This window comes from Andrena cerasifolii, chromosome 11 (genome assembly GCF_050908995.1).
Source record: "Andrena cerasifolii isolate SP2316 chromosome 11, iyAndCera1_principal, whole genome shotgun sequence".
NCBI lineage: Eukaryota > Metazoa > Arthropoda > Insecta > Hymenoptera > Andrenidae > Andrena > Andrena cerasifolii.
In genome coordinates, this window is record NC_135128.1 from 6213167 (window position 1) to 6230115 (window position 16949).

The following is a 16949-nucleotide window of genomic DNA, read 5'->3' on the forward strand; positions in this document are numbered from 1 at the left end:
TAGACTTTCGTTCACTTGAATTCCCTTCGACATATTTCTTCTTAATTGGGGACATGTTACTCAAGGATTACGTTCTTCGGAGTGTTCTTATTTTCCGTCTCCTCGGTTTAGAGAGCAAGAATGAACATCAGATTCCAGTGAATGGAGACACAGTCTATCGTTGACGATATTAAGCTGTCTAGAGTTTGCCTCCTAAATAACAAGACAGGGGAAGAAGACGGAGATCCTCTAATTCCATTCTCCCCTGTCACTAGCAAACCTTCCGAAGTGCCCACTCAAATCGAACCGAGGTAATCTGACTATAAAGCGATGCTGTCTCCCGTCCTCGTAATTTCAAGTGACGGGCAACACCGATTCGATATGCGAGTAACGAGTCAACGATTCAGGGACTCCAGATCTACCAGCAAAGTGCCATGAATTTACATCGGAAAGGGGAAAAAGGCTACCACGGTAATTCCCTTTTAATTTCGCCCCGTCGTCGTCGAGGGGATAACGACTCTCGCCTTTAACAATTAATTTCTTCGGATGGGATGATTCCCAGCTCGAACGGGAACGGTACATTTCGCTTCCGCGCGATTTTCTGCAACTGGGTTATCTGCTTTTCGAGGCAGTGCACAGCAATAGATCCATCGGGTTTATCCAAGTGTTGCTTGATTATCGCTCTAGTGACTGGAGGGTGGCTTCGTATAATGAGAGAAGATCAGGAAGGAGAGCGGTGGTGCACGTTGACGGTAATCGATCTCGTTCAGGCCAGTACAGCTCAGTCACTTGCGTCTCAGAAATGCGAAACGTCAGCTTGGCTTATGGCAATATTAAATTATTCAAAGACGCCTGGCCGGGAAATTAAGCCCCGGGAAACGATACACTGGCTCTGCAATCCGACGTTTCCGAAGATGACGTCTTGAAAAATGTATGCCCCTTTCTTAGTTGCTTTTCCTTCGACTTTCGCGTCCGGTTCCGCTTATGCGCTTTACAAAACTAACATCTCGATCGTATAAAGATGGAGGAACAATGGTGGAGGATCGGTTAGAAGCAATTGCTTGAGAATATCCTTTTCCTCAGGCTCTTCCCAGCCCAGTCGAGGGCCCTACGGTTTTCATTCCCGTTGTTATCGAAGCGGAACTCGTTTTGTCGAAGCGTTTAATGAAATCTTCCTTCGGAAAGGAACGCCGACGACCAATAAAAGAATTTTCAATTACTGTCTCTCCGTTGTTGGACGCGACGTCGAGCGCAACATAGAGGCGTCGTTACACAAATCTTTCGTACGTTCGATTCTGCAAATATTCACCGCAGATTCGCGCGACACCCATTTCCGCGGGCATTGCCGGCGTTAATCAGCGAGAAAACTCCGGGAATTGCCGGGATAATCATGCAACGAGCTGTCCCGAATTGCAGCTCCTTGTGACATCGGGAGCGCGGAACGAGTGTTGCAGCGCTGCGGGCCGCTTGTTAATTACTGTTTATTACGCGGCGCATTATATCAGAAGCCTTCCATTTACATTTTGACGAGGTGGCTTACTAAAACTGCCCAGCCGCGAGTATTACACGAAACGGCCAGTAATTAAACTCGGACGCGCCTATTTCGGCCTCCGAGGAAGTTGTTGCCGGCGTGGGCCGGGGAAAAAGATACAGCCGGAGGAGCCGCGTGTATTTATAACATTTGCTAGAATAGATATGTGGGACATCCTGAAAAATGTATGCCCACCGCGGACGCCGTTTGGCACTACTCCAGCCTGATCTGCGTCCACGGTCAAACAACTTTTTACCGGTCAGCTAGTTAGGCCGAATTCCGCTTTTCCCCCGCCTTCGCTTTTCCACCGAATACGTTTGTCCGATACGATACTGGTCCACTCTACTCGTCCGCCATCTGCGCACCTTGGCGTTGCGCCGTTTCTTTCTTAAGAGATTACTACGCGAACCTTAGGCACACTCTCAGACCATGAAACGCCCGTTACCCCTGGCAATATATTTGCCCTTAATCTTCAAGAATATTCGCGTAATTCCTTGTTATCCCCAGCTCGCTACTTGCGGAGGAAGTTTAACAAGAACGCTCTCCGAAGAACACTCCTAAGGGTTATGTCTTCTATTCAGAAGCGGGGCTTTGTTATGTAAAGTAGCTGACGGTAAAGGGCCACGCTTCGAGTTGGAGTTGGATGCGCCCAGGAAAGAGGATCCCGTGCCGTCGCGTGGGAAAAGAGGGAAAGGCTGGGACGAGAGCCAGGGAAATAGATAATTACTCGTATTCGGGCACGTATCGATTTCTCGCGAGCCGTTCCTCCTCTTGCTGCCGGTACTGCGAAGCCAGACGGTGGTCGCTTTTGCTTCTCATGAGGCCGGGGGATCCTCCAGGAGGCGCTAGACTGCTCGAGCTGCCCAGCAATCCTCCGCTTCCGGTTTCAGGCTTAATATTCAGCTCCCCGTAACCCGCTACGTGGAGGACCAGCTGATTCGGATCGTGGGCCATTACGAAACGCACTCGCCGACTGTAATCCCCAGCTTCGTACTCGAAGTTCCTGCAAGCGATCACGAGTTAACAGTCTAGCAACTGAACTTCAGCCATCAACTTATAATAAAAAAAAATACGTAGCCTACGTGTAGTGCAAGCTTCGCAGACTTTTACCCGACTCCTTCGCGCTAGATTCCTTTGAACAGTCTTTCGTAGCTTTCAAAGAGAATTCACCTGGAGTGGGTGTCGAATTAAGTAATTCCCGGAGTCGTGGGAGAAATATTTTAACTCCATTTGGGAAATTGTAAGCTGCAGATGGACTCGGACTGTAATTAATTAAAGAAGGCAGGTCCATCCGCGCATGAAAACTCACCGACGAGCTTCGACCGTTAAACAGTAGCTGCATCCAACTCGGATACAGCCTTTGCATTTTATATCAGGCAGCTGCTTGCTTATTTCTCCCCAGCACCGCCTTTCTTTCCCCGCGCCTGTCGCGGCGCCCAGCGAACGAGCCCTTAAATATTTCGCGAAACTGTCTCCTGGTGCCGTTTTCGGTAACCTCTCCCCCTCCCTACGAGGGCAATAACTGCGACAGGCGGAAACAAGGGACTGTTTAAACCCGAGGGGCGGTTAGCCGTCGCGCGAGCAAAGTGGAAGGGTAACCGGAATTTCGACAAGCCGTGGGTGAAAAGCTCCGTTATGCACGAAGGAGGATTGAGTGCTAAAGTTGACTCGGGTCCTTTTGCTCCCCGCTGCAGGGAAGCTGCGCCGTCTTGGGCTGGAAACTTTCGCGGAATATCGGAGAAGTAATTTGTAAAAAGGCGCCGTTACTCGTACACGCGGCGCGGGATTGTTATAAAATTAGAAGGAAAGTTTCATTACTTTCGCGGTCCGTCCCGCGACGAGTAGTTCCCCTTCGAGAATCGAGCGGCAGCTTTCAACCCTCCAGCGGGAACGAGATCGCTACACTGGAAGATTTAGGACACCGCGCGGACGTGTTCCGTGGAATTTGAGCAATTTGTAGTAATGCTTAAATTGCCGATTTAAAAATGAAAAGAGACTCGCCCAGCCTCGAAGAGAAATGATCCCGTCGCTGGGCAATTATTTTCAATTCAGACTCTCGCAAGACGCCGGGGGAGTTACTTCTATCATCTTTCACGGCATATTCCTCGCGAGCTCCTTTCCTCGGCTACACCCGGCCGGGAAATAATAAATACTCTTTTTACCGTCGGGAGTTCGCCACGTACGCGGGATGCAAAACGGCAAGCAGAATAGATTGAACGGCGAATGGAGAGAAATTAAACGATGGAGGCAAAGATAGGCGTATTTTTGCCGGCATACGAGACGAGTGATTTATCGTCGGTTGTCTGAATTATGTTTCACGCTCCATATAACGCGGGTACCTTTATGCCGCGGGAATTTATGGATAGTGGATATGTATGGATGCGTCAAAACGTTGAATATTTTGGTTATCTTCGATACGTACGAGGCACCATAAAATTCCTTGGCGCTTGTGTGTAATATTAATTGAAAAGAATAACAGGGGAAATGCGTCGGCATTGAATCCGACAGGCGATCAAGCAGGGACAGCGAAATACGCGTCTGGGATATCGCGTTCTCCCGGATGAGAGTCATCCTGTTTTATATTCAAGGGAGCCGGTGACTCTCCGGAGAGTTTACAATGAATTTTCAAGGGATCGGGATGTTCCTGAAACTCGAGCGCCGCTTAAGAATGCAATTAAAATTCGCAGGCATCGTTCAATATTCAGTTCTGGGAGCTTATAAAATTAGACAATTTCCTAAATTCGTTGGCGTTAAATTTCATGGGCGTAAGTTGAAGGGGGAATCCTTAAAGGAGCCGGCGTTCTCGACTCGCTCCTCACTCGGTAAATTTTAATCCGAATCTCCACGAGGCGAGCCACCCGTCCCATAAGGGTACTACGCGTTTCAGAAGATAGCAGGTATCGCGGAGAAATTTGTTTTCATACTCGGCTCGCAAAGGAGCTATCCGACTCGGGGGCGGCATTAGGAAATAACAGATTAACCGCCCCGTTCTGTAATCTCGATGGGCTGGCTCGCACGAGGCGGCGGACGATTCGGAAAAAGGGGGAGATTATGGTCGACAAACCTGATGAATTCCACCGTACGCAGGAACAGCTCTTTTGTGTCCAGGAGTTCCGAGTCATCCCACGGCACGTTCTCATTGATGTGAGCCTCCGCCAAATCGCAGTTGCTCTGGATATTCGCGATCTCCAATTCGAGATTCTCTTTGAGCTGAATCAGGCCTCTGAGCTCGGTGCTCAGGTATCGATCGACCTCGTTACGCAGATGTTCCGTACGGTCTTTCAAAGCCTTGCTCAGCCTCCGATAAATCTCGTCCACCTCTTCCGCGACCGAGGCGCAGTTTGTTTGCAGACCCAATGTGTTTTTCTCCACCAATGCGAGCGCGTCCTGCAACCTGTGCAACCCTCTGCGGATCTGGAAAAGAGTATTATGATCCGCTCGGTGAAAATTGCTCATCGAGCCAGCTCCCTGTCGACTTCCTCTCCACGATCGCGATACCTCGGCGGGACTCTGGGAAAATTCGCGAGCACGTCCGGAAGGAAGGGAATTCTGATTATTACACGGGGGGTGGGGGTGGGCGCGTTTATTTTACATACATTAGGGGCGAACAAATATACCGGCGGTTATTTTAGGATCGCGCATACATAGCGCGTACTTGCAGGACGGTTATGTCGACCCGAATCCGACGGTGCTCGTTCAGCCCGAATGGAATCGTTTGATACGCAAGATGATTTCAATATTTCCGGGTGGCTGTTCGGCATTTTAAGAGTGACGCGTAATCGCGGGACAATGAGAAGTTCACCGTCACACGGACCATTGTTCCGGGAACAATAATGCGAATCGCGCGGCATTCGGGCAAGAACGTAAAATCCGTTTCGCGATTGTTTTGTCACGGTGTCAACGCGGCTCGCGTAACCTAAAACCCGGAATCTCAAACATGCAGCCGTAATCATAAATTTCTCATTCCAAAAACCCGCTGATAGTTGCCCCGACTCGCCGATCACGCCTCCGGACGCAGCTGAAATAGCGATCACCATGTTGCACGGCTCTTGAAATATTTCGATCAAAAATGGAGTGAGCGAGGAATTCATTCGAGTATTCGTTGCGCCGTCCCTAGTGTGCACGGGGTAACACTCGCCCCGTTTTTGTTACAGCAATTTCCCGCCGAATTTCGTGGGATGCTTCTTGAAATTGCATAATCAGTACCGAGCCAGGCACAAGTCCCCCCCGTTGAAGCTCGACAAGAAGGTACAACCGAGTTTCCTTTTATCTATTATCGTCGGTGTAACGCGGGCGAATCTCGATAAAGTACTCTGCAGTGCCAGGTACTTTGTTGGAATTTCGTTTATCAGCAGATTCCCCGGTAACGAGCGTACCTTCGATTTCCAGCTGAGCGAGTACGCGCAAGAATGGGCAGAGAGTTTGGCGGAACGGGGTGTTCTCTGTTACAGACCGGATACGAAGTACGGCGAAAACATCTTCGTAAGCTTCTGGAGGAACGTGCCTCACAGAATAAGTCCGAAGGACCCGATAGATGCTTGGTTAGTCCTGGACGGACAGTGGAAACCTATTACCGGGATAGCTACGCTACTTTGCCCCGGCTGTGTTTACCGATCGAATTTGAATTCCAAATAGCCCGGCTCTGACTCGTATTTAATTGGCTCCTAGGTACAGAGAGGGTAAATACTTCAAGTACGGAGACCCGACGCCGAAGAATCTAAAAGACGTGCGCCACTTCACGCAGCTGGTATGGGCCGGGACGAAGACGATGGGTCTGGGAATGGCCACCGCGGCCAATGGGAAAATTTATCTAGTTTGCAACTATCATCCCCGTGGAAACGTCAGTGGTGAATTCGCGAGCAACGTGATGCCGTCGAGCCAGGTAAATGGTCTGTTCAATCATCAGACTCGCCGTAAAATTCCCGATCGTCAAACGCCTCCTTGGTTTAGCATTCGCGGGGTTGTATAGAATCTCTGTCTTCAACTGAATCGCGAGTATTTTTCTTCCCCCGATTTGTCGGACGGATTAACTGCTATCGATGCTCGCGGAAACGCGATGAGAACAGGTGGGAATTGGAGCCGTCAGAGAAATCAGTCCACGTTAGGGGGCTGATAGAAAAGCGAATGGAAGTCACACGCGGAGACCGTACGATCCGGCACGTTTTCGGGCGATCAGGGTAAATCGAATCGAGAGTGGTCCTAGAAAACTCTGGTCGTTCGAAACGATCTCGAATTTCAGGCATGGTCACTCCTCCACTCGTAATATCCACGACTGTCGATGCGTGATCGCGGGCTCTGGTCTGCCTCAAACACGATTGCGCGAAAGTTTATTGCTGCTTGGAAATAGACGCGAATCATTCCTAGCCCACCGTTTCTCAGGACGGCGCTTCATTTGCATCGCTCTGGTCCTTGGAAGGAGAAGGAACTTGGTCCCCCCTGGATTCCCTCGGCCACTCCGATGGCGATCGTCCATCGCGAACGCTACTTTAGAGTCTGTCATTAATCTCTGCTGGGCTGCTTCTAGATTTCTGCCATTCGGAACAACAACGGACTAACCCACAGTTTTTTTTTTTTTTGCGAAATTGAGTTAGTTCCAATTGGGATTGGCGGTCGTGACGTCATCAAACAAAGATGACTGGATAGAATAGGTCGGTTGTAGTCTGCTTTAAGCTTAGAGGGTACTTACTTTTTTATTAAAGTAATAAGAATGAAGCCTCCTATAAATGATATGTGATTTTATAAATTCAACACCTTCATGCCGCGATTTTGTTAAAGGTGAAAGAGCTTTAAATACAGATCGTATAATATTTTGCGGCAGGGAAACTGTCAGCAATAACTATTTATTTAATTGCATTTTATTTGCAAATGTTGAAATTAAAAGAGATTACTGGATCGATTTCTGCTGATGGGAAAATCTTACGTGTAAAATGTTTTTGCAAAGCTGGATTAAGATAAGAAATATAAATACAGTGTGGCTGTTTTCTTGCACCTAACAAGAGAGGAAATAAATAAAGTTCTTATTGCTGGAAACAAGAGTTCAGCTTTGTACAAGCGTATTACGATTTTGATGTTACGGTTTTTAAATAGTAATGTTTAATCATTCAAATTCATATTTTTTATAACAGAGAATTAATTACTATACAAATTAATTGATAGAAAGTATTGATTTTATTTATGTTTAAAATACTTAGATGTTATGTATCTGTTTCCATTTTTATAATTAATTCTTAAACACTGTATCGATTCAGTACAATTGATTTGTACAAAAGAATTATAAGATTTTTACAATTTATTTTATACACAATTATTCTGATTTTGAAAAAAATTGTACTTAAGTACAATTGTACTTAAAAACTGTATTTACTTGAATACTTGTAGAGCACACTATATGTATACGGTGATTTAATCGTGTAACCATTTTTTAAATGAATTTATTAGATCCGGTAGGCATCCCTAGTAGCATTTCTGACAGTATCCCCAAGTTGGAAATTAGTTGGTCATCAAAATGCCAACAATAAATGCTACAAGGGATGGACCTTTAATTTCAGAATAGAATAATAATATTTTAGTAATAAATAATAATTTTAAAACACGAACTATCTTAATCGAAAAAAGTGCTGTACAGAATTTTTACAGTCACTGACAGCAGATACAAAGTAAATTGATTATAGTAGAAAAATCTATACGCAGGAATTTTACCACGACCAAGATAAATTGTAAATTTTAAATTAATTATTTACACAAGTTCTATATGCAACCGCAGCCAGCGACCTACCCTTTCAGGTTCTGATTTTCGTCACCAGGTAGCTTATCGCAGTTTAGCCAGTCCCAATAGGCTCCGCCAGTCATATAAAATCGAAAAAATAATTTTTTCTCAACGTTAGTCCGTTGTTGCCGTGAATGCCCCATTTATTCTAAAGAACCGACCTAAACGGGATGTTCTCCCGCGAGGGAAGAAGATTCGCTGGCTTCTTTGTCGCCGGGGCGGGGTGGAGAGGATCGGAGAGGCACTTGGGCGGGCGCGATCATACGTGCATTGTCGTACCTGGGAATTGATGCGTGTAATTTCACGCCTGAGGATGTCCATGTGAGCGTCCTTGCATTCGGGGCAGCACTTTTTCTCACAGTGGACGCAGAGGGAGCAGTAGCTTTTCTCTGAACAAACGCCGCACCGTTCCATTGTCTGGCCGCTGGTCGGGTCCGGCAGCTCTCCCGTGATCTCGATGTGCAATTCCAGGAATCGTTGCAGGGTCACGTTGGTCGGGAACGCCTGCACACCCTGTCGATAGCATCGCGCAGGTTAGAGAACCGAGCCACTCGCGGGTCCCAATTGAATAACCATGATTCCCCGGCCCAGAAACGAAACGAGCGGGAATTCCAAGCAGGGCGGGATAACTTTCGCCACGAAACGCGTCGCTTGCCTTCCGCTTCGAAATTCAATGTCACAAGGAACCGTCGCTTCCCCGCGTCTATTATCCGAATCGCATCCGCCGCTACACGCTTTCTTTTTCCCCGGGTATATCCGTCGCGCCGTGCTTTAATTAACGACCGCGGAGTTGCGTTTGATGTTGAACGGTTACGGGGTGGAGAAAGCAAGACAAATGGCTCGTGAGAGGTGTCACTATGAAACGCCGGACTTCATCCAATTTCATGAGGGACCCCCTGTCGTCGCAGATTCGTCGTTGAATAAAGATGAGGCCACGCATTATACCCGGTTAAGTAAAACCTTACTCGGCTCTGCTTAATTTGATGAGTGCACGTACGTCCGGCTCGCGCGTTCCCAGCCTCCTCCGCTCAATTTCGTTCGCATTTCATTCCGAGTTATCTGCGAGGGATGAAACGGGGCTGGGGTCTCTCGATCGAATCAATTGGAACGTTCGTCATCGGCGCCGGGGGTTTCCGCGCGACAGGAATGTTTTAAAGTTAATGCTTGTCTAATGGATTACTCACCTGGTATGGTATACGATGTTCGGCACGACATTCCGGACACTTGACCTGTCGACGCACGTAGTCAACGAGGCCATCCATGCAGGGCTCCATGCAAAAGCTGTGCTGGCATGGCAAAAGCTTCGGGTTCCTGTATCGGTCCAGGCATATAGCGCACGTCAGCAGTTGCTCGAACTGCTCCATGTCTGTAGAGCATAAGAAACACTTGTTACATTCCCTTCCCTCCTCGCTGCCGCCTCCGTCCCTCCCGTTTTCAATGGCTCCGTCTCGAGACGCACGGGATGATTAAAAAAGTCTAGCCTGTACCTCGAAGCCAGGGAAATAATAATCCTAACGAGCATCGCGCCGCGAGCCTTCGTCACTCTAAGTGACCGCCACGAGCTTCGCAAGAAGCATCCAAGCAGTCCTCTGGGAAATATTTTCGAACGTTACGTCACTGGGTGAAATACGAAGCGATCACCGTCACAGTTAATAAATAGTCGAAACGAGTAATCCGGTGGCCTGTTGCAATTCGAGATCTCCGTCGCGCCAAGTCGTACCTCATCGCGCCGTGTGTTTGGTCGGAAGCGTGTTCTACGCGCAATATTCCCCTCCCGATTCGACGAGCTCCGAACTATGATGAAAGGAAACGATCCACTCTGCCTTTGAGGCAACTTCTCCACGACCCTATTCTTCCTACCGTAGGTATTCATTTCTCCCTGCCAAGAACTGTGCTATATCCTAGCCACGAGACAGAGGCAAGATCTGAAGGAGTCATTGGCTTATCTGTACCGAGAAATGATGTATCATCATCGCTGCAAAATCAATCCCCGGCAGATGGGTCAAGGCAGACCGTGCCCCTGTGCACCGCAAATTGAGCTGCACGCCGACCCGGTATTGCAATTAGACGCGAGCTTGGCAAACGATTCCGCCGTTTCGAGCCGTTGCTTGGTATCCGCGTTCACCGGGCTCTCGAACCACCCATGATCTTGCTACGTCGAAGACGCTCGCCGGCAGATATATTAGCATTAAAACGAGAAACGATCCTCCGAGCGACGCGTCGCGAGCCAAGCAAAATATCCTGCTAAATCCCCGGCCGATTTTATCGCGACAGAGTTTTGTCTGGGGCCGTAGGTTTTTCGATAACAAGATCCTATTAATACTGAGTTATTTCTACGCGTCGCCCCTGCGCCCCGCGATGTTTCTCCATTGACATTCTAATAATATTTCCCTTCCTCGACCACCGAGTCGCGGTCCAGTCTACCGCGGGACTCCATTCTTTCCTTTCGTCGAGGAAGGTCTGCTTTATCGACCTTTAAACTGCCGCCAAATCGCAGCGTTACGTAGCGCGCGTTTCGCGAGCTGTCGTAAAGCAACCACGCCAGAAAGCGACTTGCAATAATCCGCCTGGACCCCGCCGCCCCTCGTCTAATCGCGCCGCGTGAAAGACATCGGTGAACGCGGGTGGGTTAAATTTAAAATCGAGATCCGGCTCCGTTCGCACGCAGATCCGCGGCGAAGTATCGCCCGTAGTCGAGGAAGCATATTCTCCTCGGAGCACAGCCGAGCCAAATCCATCCTGACTTTGGCAGCGCGTGGACAGATGCGGAGGACGCGGAAGGCCGTGCCAAGGACCAATCGCCAGCCGCGGTGCTCGCCGCGCCGGAAACGACTGGCACATTAGAAACCATTGTTACTCTTAGACGAACCACTTGTTGATCTTAAAGAGAATTCTGGGGGTGCAACAGGCGGCCGGGCGCTATTGTATTACCAACTTTCCGGATGCCACAACCGAGACGAAGTAGAATGTTAATCCTGACGCCCTGCCGGAGGATCCTTGACTTAACCAGCCACCTTAGACTCTCATTATTTTGATGCCCGACTGTGTTTTAGGGACGCCTGCCTCTGGATACTGCCGTGGCAGCGCGCATCTCAATTAGAAGCAGAAAATTGCCACTCGGGAATTCATAGAACCAGGAAGCGGATGTCGAGATGAACGGAGATTGTTCTTTAGTCGCTTGGAACTTCTGTGAAAATTCATTTATCGAGCCAGCTGGTGGTACTCGCGATCGTCCGCGAAGCAATCTTGTTTTCGCGTCGCTTCGCCTCGCGCGTGCCAAGGCTCGGTCGGCTTTACGCACCGGGAAATTCGGTGAAAAGTGGGGCCGTTCCGGGAACGCGCGAAACAAAGAATCGGCATATTCATCCACGCCTAAAGGCCGTGAATCTTTGTAACACAGTTCCGAGGAATTTTTATTAGCCACGACGAAGCACGGAATTCTTCGAATTCCCCTGGATGACGCGTTGAGAGAAGCAGATGCACGTGGTGCGTTATTATTTTCGCGCCAACTAATCGGACGGCGTAGCGAATGATTCAGCTTTCCCCTTTGTCCGGCCGAAACGCGTGGAAAATTGTGGGCACCGTTTCAACGGGGCTCACCGTCCAAATATGCCTTTATAACGCGCGTTTCCACGGTGCACAAAGCGCGGGTGACGGCGATTTATTTCCAGGATTCCTCGGATCCTGCGCTCGTCAACCAGCGTCTCTGAGATTCCATCGGCAATCGGGATGAAGAAAATCCCTCGCAGAGAGGCGTCCTTTGATCTTGGAAACAAAGGGTCGCGAGGCTGACGCGATCTTTAATTTGCTAGTTAGACGGAATCCAGTGGCACTTGTTCGCGCGAGAATTCAATTTCCTCGGCCTGGTATCAATATTCGAACGCTCCTCGATGCGAACAATTCCTTCTAATTTAACCATACCGTACGGCAAACAACGGACATCCCCCTACAACTCGAAACCCTGGCAGCATCAACTTGTCAACCCCCAACGACACAGTCTACTTTACCCCTTGCACGTGGGCTTCGTATACGTACCCGGATAATTGTACAGTAAACTCCGACGACGTCGCTGCTGCGAGCTTCAGTGCGCCAGCATAAAACGAAAGCTAGCCCTTCCTCGCTCGGGCGAAGAAGAAAAATCGTGGAGAAGCGTGCGCGCGAAGGAAGACCTCCTGACTCAAAGGCGAAACTTGGAAAGCTCAGAGTGCACACGGGTCGAAGGATTCACGCGTGAAACACTCGCGACTCACTGGCCATTCGTCCGTGGGCGCGATGCTCGTTGGAGAAATCCAGGGGACACCGCGACGGAACGGGCGGAGAAGTTGCGCGATCGGTTCGCGAGATACTGAGACGGATCAGCGTGCTTCTGGAATCGGTTGGTCCAGAGTATACTGACACTTTCCGACGTCAGTGGCCAGACTTACGCTAGCGAGGCACAGGCTATACTTAGCCGGAGACCTTCGATTTCCGGCGGCTCGTTTTCGACGAAAGATCCACGCGAGAAGGCACGGAACACAGCGCCGCGGCACGAGGCATTTGTTTAAGCCGCGCGACTGTGTGTGTAGTTAGCCGCGTGTGCGCGCGAGATCTCGTTGGTTTTCCCGGTCGCCGACACGAAAAATCGTTTTCGATTGTGCGACAGAAAGATTTATTCCGCGGGAGGGAGAGGCGAGAGTAACCTTGGTGTAAATTTAACGTCTTGCCGTGGACGCGTCGCTCGTGAACGAACCCCTTGCTTCTCTCCTCTTTAATTTACCAACTTCACGGTCGAGCGAATGCGTTTGAAGAATCTGTCTCTCGATATCGCGGATCGAAACGGTGGGTTCGTCAGTGGAAATTACTCCCCGGATCGGAGCGATCCCGGACGGCGGCCCGGAATTCCCTCGTCGAGCTTCGATCGCTCTAAATTGCCCGCGACAATGCCGGATTTCATTTCTAATTCCCAATTGTCCGTTTTGTAGCTGGGGGATTGACGTGGGCAGCATAACGAGCGGCATTTAATAAAGGCTTCTGTTTAACGTCAGCATTAATATGCATTTTGTCGTCGCCGGTGCGGATCGATGGGAATTCCGATTCCACTTGCCAGGCACACCGTGCGCGTCGCGGATCAATACCGGAGCGGCGAAAGTGATCCGTCCGTCTGACCAGTGCTACGTTTCGCTACTTCTTTAATTATCCTTCCGAACTTAGCAGGCATTCGGATCGTGCATACCTCCTCGTTGCCGCGTGGATCTATCGTTTATTCGCTATAGCATGGCCCGGCGGATTTAGTCGGTACATTTCTATCGGATAGTCGAGGACTGCTCTGGATTTCTTGCTAAGCAGTGCCTTGGCTATTTTCGAAACTGTTTCAGATAGATTCCTCTGCATTCGACATGAATGGCAGCCGTCCTCGATGCGCGGATCACGGGCGACGAGTTTAACGTCGTTTAGAAATTATAACTTAACCCGTTTATATGCAATTGAATTTAAAACGACGCAGCGGCGTGCACCGCGTCAACGCGGATCGATATCAATTATATTCAATCTGGCGGCAGGCCAAGCACCGAGGCCAATATTAAAGGCTAATCCAGATGATCGGATACAGTTGCGCCGGGAGAATTTCGCGAGAACTGCCTTCCCGGCGACTCGCTTTCCATTCCTGCGTACGACCAACTGGAAAAAACCATTATGACGTCGACATCCAGATGATATTGAAGCGGGGGCATAACTTTCGCCGCCTATGGATTTTCACCGGCTCTGTACAGCTGGAGAGAGGGCGGAAAAGTAGAGAGGAAGAGACTGGGGCATTGCTGGCCAGACCGTTGCGAGGTTTGAAACTAGGCTAGAGAGTAGGTTTCGCTCCTGAAATAGCGGCACTCGTGGAAAAATGCTCGCCGATCGCGATTCTACGCTTCTATTAGCACCTAGCGTCGCCACGAAAATCTGGGCTAAAGTTAGCCGACGCGTCTCGCTTCTCCAGCGCTGCGTATTCTCAGGGAGAGCTCTGTCTCTCAGAATAGCCGCGGCAGAATGCTGCTTTTCTTATCGAACCGAGCTTTTCTCTGGTCGGCAAGAGAGCTTTCTGCGGATGGAATTTACCGGGCGGCTGTTTCGAGCTCCCGAAGCTCAGTCGGAGGCTCCCGCGCCAAGTCGATAACTGGGAATTTTCTTACCTAGTGGTGGCACTCTTGCCGGAGCGAATCGAAGGGCCGAGGGAAGGGTGCTAAGTGGAGTTAATTAAATCCACTACGGCCCCTCCCCTCCTCCTCTCCCCCTCTCTCCCCGAGTGCTGCATAAACGCGATGGACCATTATCGCGATAACAATGGGCCTTTGTCTAAAATTTTATCTCCTTTTCTTTAATATCAAAACTTCGCCCAGTGTTTTCAGAAGAAGTTGGTAGGAAGGTCTCCCTTTTGTCACTAGAAAGCAGCAGCCTTTTGCCGGGATTATTTGAGAAATAGGTATCAGTACCCCCCCCCCCCCCCCGCCGCCGTTGCTGCTGAGGTAACAATCATCGGCTTACGCAAATGAACAGGATCGTTAAACGAAAATTGCTCATAACGCGGTGGGAATTTCATTTGCGGGGCGCTGAAGAATTTACGGCCGGGTCTAGTGGCGTTTATCGCGCGACATCGCAATAATAGATGTATTATCGGGCGTAAAAAGGGTTACTGTGACATTAAATTCGTTCCATCCCTCAAGCTTTTATCGCCGCGGCGGTCGCATTTAATCGCGGAGCGTCACACGTTTATGAATTCGATTGGCGTGACACACGCGGGGAACGTATTTCGCCGCGGATTAAAATCACGGCAACTCGCAGGGCCGGCTTGCCAACCCGGCGCCGATAAATTCGCGCAACAGTCGGATTTCTTTCCCGTTATACGCTCGGGCCCGTTGCCGCCCGTTTCAAGATACAATTATCAGGCACGGAACAATCGCGGGACGCGTTATCTGACTTTCTCGACGGCTGCCCATTATGAATCGTTAAATATTTCTCCGCAACGGACGCGGGCGTGAAAAGCCCATCGGAGCGCCGAGGAATCGACAGGGTGTTCGGGCCGTCGCCCGTCGCTTTATTTAACGCTACAGCGCTGCGTGTATTTATTGCCAGTGGCCCCAGCCATTCTTCGCTCTCGCTCCGTTTTAACGGCCACCCTATCGATTACGGGCGTCGTGGAAAAAAAATTCCCCGCACGTCTCGTATTTTGTACCCCTTTCGAGCCCTCTAATTGACAAATGTCCCGGCGGATGTAGTCTACCAGGAAAAATCTATATGAATTTTTCCGCTGTCAGTCGACCGCCGAAAGTTCTTTCACCAGCGGCCTCTCCCGACCGGTTCTTTCTCCAACCAACCCCTAGGTCCTTCTCCCCGGTGGATTCCCGGCTTTCCTTCGTTTCCCACCATTTTTTCCCCCCTTCGTCCAGCTAGCGAGCTGTTGCCTCGCGGCTCCCTAAACTTGCGCGACTCGCATTGTCCCTCTTCGGCCTGTATTCAAGCCGCGTTTCGCGTTAATGGCACCCTGTACGTCCTCCGTGTTTCCTGGCGTTCGCTTCGATTCACCCGATTGTCCAGGAACATTCAGCGCCGGACACTGCGTCGCCGTTAATCTTCAGCCGCGGGACTAGTGCCCAGGACTGCCCTGCCCTTGCTCGAACCTCCATTTATTTCTTTTAAACACGCCGTTTCATCTTCGTATATTGCCTCCAAGTATCGTTCCGTCGACTCGATCGGCTTCACCCGCGCGGAGACGCGACGGTACTCGTTACGTCGGCGAATAACACGCTGCACCGGGGGGTTACAATTTCTCTTGTGATCAGTCAGCCGCCACAAAGAGCAAACTATCTCGCGAGCGTTCGAAATTGCGAATAACTGCGCTCGAGGACATGCCAGAACAGTCGCGAACTCGATCCTCCTGTGCACGGGGCTCTCGGAGACTGTGGAGTAGTAGGGTGGGGCTTAAAAGGCCCGTTTTTCGTACAAACCTATGTAAAATTTAGTAACAACAATCTAGAGCTGTCTGGTGTTATTTCGTGTAAACTATAACTACTGTGCTTTACGATCACGAAGTTCGTTCGTTGATGTTGTTATTTTCCGTCGAGTTATACCGCGAAATGTTTGTCGATGCAAAGTGGACTTCTTGCCCCACGCACGGGGCAAAAAGTCCCTCATGTCTTTTCGTGTTATATTAAACTAAATAAGTGAAAAACCTCTTATCAAATCGACAAATATTTATTAAACCAATTCTTTCTGGTGTTCAATATTGAAAGGAAAGCATGACTTCTTTAACTATAAATAAAAATATAAGTCAGAGGCTCACTTTCAACTAAAAACTGAAAAGAAAAACGCTCAACTAAAACAAAAACACTATTTGAAAACTTTGACATCATTTCTTTAAACTTGTTATGTAAACTGGCCATCTAGTTACGAAAACAAATAATAAAATATATGTTTTCAGTCCGAGGGACTTTTTGCCCCAATGGTACCTCTACAGTTTCTGCGATATATTCGTTAGAAAATATTATCATTCAGCAATAAACAATATCATGCGCGCATTACTAAAGGAGCATACAATCTTAACGTACTCGGCTGATGCGCTTTTAAACTGTGGTTTGCTTCGTATGAAACAATAAAGACAACGTGTTTTTTGGTTTTCGATGCATAAAATAACGAAGGGGTCGCGTAATTCAC

The 16949-nt window shown here is 49.2% G+C and overlaps 2 protein-coding genes across 10 annotated transcripts in view; one reads left to right on the top strand and one right to left on the bottom strand.

The window, feature by feature from the left end:
* The window catches only part of Tn (tripartite motif containing protein thin), a 46858-nt gene that overhangs the window by 12165 nt on the left and 17744 nt on the right, over positions 1-16949 (bottom strand). For all 9 annotated transcript variants that reach the window (XR_013086737.1, XM_076823129.1, XM_076823131.1 and 6 more), the window contains exons 3-6: positions 9461-9642; positions 8556-8789; positions 4575-4924; positions 2238-2513 (exon numbers count right to left, since the gene is read on the bottom strand). Coding sequence is in view for 8 of the 9 variants with exons in the window: in XM_076823129.1 (XP_076679244.1) it covers positions 2238-2513; positions 4575-4924; positions 8556-8789; positions 9461-9640 (1040 nt within the window). In the remaining variant the exon portion in view is untranslated. The remainder of the gene's footprint in view (positions 1-2237; positions 2514-4574; positions 4925-8555; positions 8790-9460; positions 9643-16949) is intronic.
* LOC143374884 (Golgi-associated plant pathogenesis-related protein 1-like) lies at positions 5580-6479 on the top strand. Its single transcript, XM_076823433.1, has 4 exons — positions 5580-5584; positions 5650-5758; positions 5900-6051; positions 6179-6479. The coding sequence occupies exons 1-4, from the start codon at positions 5580-5582 to the stop codon at positions 6477-6479; spliced, it is 567 nt and encodes a 188-aa protein (XP_076679548.1).